This window comes from Aegilops tauschii, chromosome 7 (assembly GCF_002575655.3).
Source record: "Aegilops tauschii subsp. strangulata cultivar AL8/78 chromosome 7, Aet v6.0, whole genome shotgun sequence".
Taxonomy (NCBI): Eukaryota; Viridiplantae; Streptophyta; class Magnoliopsida; order Poales; family Poaceae; genus Aegilops; species Aegilops tauschii.
The window spans coordinates 543,062,175-543,066,088 of NC_053041.3; the positions used below are offsets into that span (position 1 = coordinate 543,062,175).

Genomic DNA, 3,914 nt, shown 5'->3' on the forward strand with positions numbered 1-3,914 from the left:
GATCCCAAAACTATAAATACCGGAGTGTACACCCCGGTCAAAATTCAGTAGACTACTACGGAAGGGTACAAAATATATACGAGATTAAATTCCACCAGGGGCGCGAGACCCTAAGTCTGCCTATGTTCAAATGTCGATGGTTCGATCCGCGGGAGGGGGTAAAACATACGCCTTCCATTGGTTTGGTCGAAGTTAAACCATCAACCGTCTATGCCGGAGCCGATCTCTTCATTGCGGCTACCCAAGCTACACAAGTATATTATCTGCCTTACCCATGCCAGAAAGAGTACCTAAAGGGTTGGGAAGTTGTGTTCAAGGTGTCGCCACATGGTAAGCTACCGAACCCAAATGAAGACGATTACTACAACATTAACCCCATGACATACGAGGGAGTGTTCTATCAAGAGCAACCTGATGATGATGATGTGGTTAGAAACGATGATGCTAGACCATTGGGTGATGATGATGTGGATCCAAACGACGACGATGCACGGAATGATGGTGAGACCATTGTCAATGAAAATGACATACTTATGCTAGAAAAGTTAAACGAAGACGCTGACGACGAGGAAGAGCCTCCACCTCCGTCAGAGAACGAAGATGATATGATTGATAGTGATGATGAGACGGACCGAGAAAGAGGTTACAACAGTGATGATTCATATGGTTTCTAGCAGATGTACGTGTCAAGTCTTTTTTTCTATAGTTTAGGAATATGCCTTTTATGCATTTTTATTAATGTGTTTATTATCATGCCTTTTCCTTCATTTCATTAATTTACTAATTGCTTATTCTCTTTTCAATGCAGGTTCGTGGAACATGGGCGAGGGGAAGGCCGACGGCGTGGGTTTCCTACGCAAGGTCGTTGGCCTGCCTAGTCGGAGTGGTCGAGCACGTAATCCTCCCTCTCGGCTACTTGACGATGACTCCTCATAGGGAGGTCGAGGGAGAGGTGCCCCTAGAGGAGGAGGGGGCGGGGCGAGAGCCCCTAGAGGGCGAGGTGGTGGGGGGAGAGCCACTATAGGGGGTCGCGGCCAGAAAGAGCGCACCCTCACCGACTTAGGGGTGTTGTCTTCGAGGCCATCCTCTAGTGAGGTACCCTCCTCTGGTGAGGAGGAGGAGGAGGACGAGGCAGGCGAGGAGGAGGAGGTTCGGGATGGGGCCGAGGAGGAGGTGGAGGAGGAGGACGAGGAGGAGGAGGATGAGGAGGAGGTTGGGGAGGGGGAGGCAGGCGAGGAGGAGGGTGGTGGCGGCGGGGAGGGGGTTGACAACAAGGGGTGGCTGCGTGGTAACGCAAAGCTACCAAAGCAGGTTCCTGCTATTGAGGAGCAGAAGTGGCTCATTGAGCCCACGGGGAAAGAGTAAGTGCCACTTTATAATAATTTCATTATTTTGCTTGTCACATGCTCATTCCGGTTGTTATTTATTTTGCTTATCACATGCTAATAGTTCATTCTTTTGCAGCAACTGGATATATTCTAAAGGGGTCCGTATTCCCAACGGCCTCATCACCGTCTTGCTGAAGTTACACTGGCCGGGGTTGTACTGTCCGGATCCAGTCAGGCACCCGAACCATCGGGTCTTGGCCACGAGCTGGGAGCACTGGGAAGCGGCCCTCCACGCGGACCATGGGACCCATGCCAAGGCCGTGATCACCACTTTCTGGGTGAGTTCTCTTCAGAAGCATAAGTCCATTCTAGTTTCATGAATGATTTAACTCATGGCTTCTTCCATTCTTGTTTCGTGCATGATTGTAGAAATTCTATCGAGTTCTCCCGGAGCACAGGGCCAGAGCGGACCAGATCGTGCTGTGCCAATGCAAGAAGAAGGCCCGCCAGATGCAGTACGAGGTGCGCTATGTGGCCATCTCGACATACCATCACGACTATCTTGGTGTGAAGATGACCAAGGAAGATGCACGGAGGATGGGCATTACCTTGGAGAGGGACGAGTTCTTGAAGGTAAGTATAAAATATTTTTCATTATGCTTTCATTACCTTGTGGTACATTTCACCGTTTCGTGTTGACATGCCATTATGCTTTCATTATGTAGGTGTTACCAAATTGGTGTTATGGAAAAGACGAGTCCTGGGCGGCATTGGTGGATCTTTGGTGTGATGAGGCTGGAGCCTGGGCGGCTATGAGAGTCAAAAACAAGGCTAACCGAGGGAAGGAGGGAGTACATGCTCAGGGAAACCGAAACCACTATCTCCACAAGGCAGTTAATGTATGACTAACCCCATTAAACATTCTTCTTCTTCTATTTACCATTACTTTCTTATGTATGACTAACCTCTGTTTGGTGGTGCAGGAGGAGAAACTGAAGCGGTCGCTGTCACACATGCAGGCGTGGGAGATCGCCCATACGCGGAAGGACCCCAAGCCTGGCGAGCCCAAGTACTACGGCAAGAAGACCGCGCATAGGAAGAAGGCCTACTCCGATGGGTATCTGGCGTTACATCCTGACACACCTGACCCCATTGCGGCGGATCTGGACGAAAGGGTGGTGGTGGGCATGGGGCCGAAGGAGCACGGTCGGGAGGCGGTTCTCGATGCTGTGATCACTCCTACTATCTCCTACACACAGCTCCGTCGGATCGACCCGACCCTGAGCCAGCGCACGAGCACGCCCATGAGCAGTGCACCGTCACTGTCCCTCTTTCAGGAGCAGCAAACTGTAAGTATTTTCCCTTTTATCTTCATTGCTCACTTTATTTTCCGCATTTAGTAGTTTTATGAGTCTCATCATGTCATACTATAGGCCTACATGGAGTACACACGCCAGGAGACCATGGCGTGGCACGACCGCCTTCATGCATACCATCAGCAGAGGGATCGCCAGATGCAGCACGCTTTTCAGGAAATGGCGGCCGGCAAGTGTCCTCAATGGCCATCAGCAGAGGGTCCTCCAGCACAACCAACGTTGCTGACCTTTGAGGAGTTTGTGGCACAGAACGCTGGCCCCTCGCCGGTTAGTTCATCCCCAATCTATTCACTCAAAGCATATCATGCCTTTCAACACAGTCATATATCCCGTTAATATGTCTTTTCAACATCCAGGGAACCGGTGGATCAACCGTTGGCGGTGGTCTTCGCAGCACTCCCGAGTCACGGAGCCCGACCACTCCGATCCATGGAGGCGGAGGCGGAGGTGGAGGCGGTCTTGGCGGTAGCGCTGCCGCTAGCAGTGACGACCTGGGCTTCAGCGGTCTTGGCGGTGACGACCTCCGCGGTGCTCGACGTCCTGGCGCTTAAGCCTTTTGGTTACTTGTGTGCTTATGCTTATGTATCTTTAGATGACTTGTGTGTGGTGATGATGATAAACTTGTGGTCTTTGATGGTCCTTTAGATGACTTGCATGCTTCTTTATATGCTTATGCTTATCTTTATGTTGATTATGATGATGCTTATGCATATATTGTTGTGATGGTGACGGATGATACTTAGATGTGTTCTATATGTCTATTTCCATCATATATATCTGCTGATATGTGATGTATATCTGAATTGAATTGATTTGAAAACAAACAGAAAAAAAATCAAATACAAACTATGCCGACGGCTAGGCCGTCGGCCTAGTGGTGGCCTGAGTGCCCAGTTGCTGACGCGTGGCAACTGGGAGGCCGTCGGCATAGATTTAAACTAAGCCGACGGCTAGGCCGTCGGCATAGATGAGCCACGTGGCGAGCAGCGGTTGGTCGTCACTTGACGGTGGCCGCCGTTAGACGGGAACGTTGCCGACGGCCAGGGCCGTCGGCATAGATGTACGGACACCGTCGGGATAGATCCTATGCCGACGGCCTCCCGGGCTGCGCCGACGGATATGTTGCCGACGGCCCTATGCCGACGGGGGCCGTCGGCATAGGCCTGTCCCGACGGCATATCAGGGCTATGCCGACGGCCCTGGCCGTCGG

General features: G+C 51.4%; 1 protein-coding gene across 1 annotated transcript; it reads left to right on the forward strand.

Moving 5' to 3' along the window:
- Nucleotides 1-1,901: 1,901 nt before the first annotated feature.
- On the forward strand, nt 1,902-3,512 carry LOC141027360 (uncharacterized). The gene is made up of 4 exons (XM_073504366.1): nt 1,902-1,961; nt 2,054-2,227; nt 2,348-2,677; nt 2,762-3,512. The coding sequence occupies exons 1-4, from the start codon at nt 1,902-1,904 to the stop codon at nt 3,038-3,040; spliced, it is 843 nt and encodes a 280-aa protein (XP_073360467.1). The 3' UTR covers nt 3,041-3,512.
- Nucleotides 3,513-3,914: the final 402 nt, after the last annotated feature.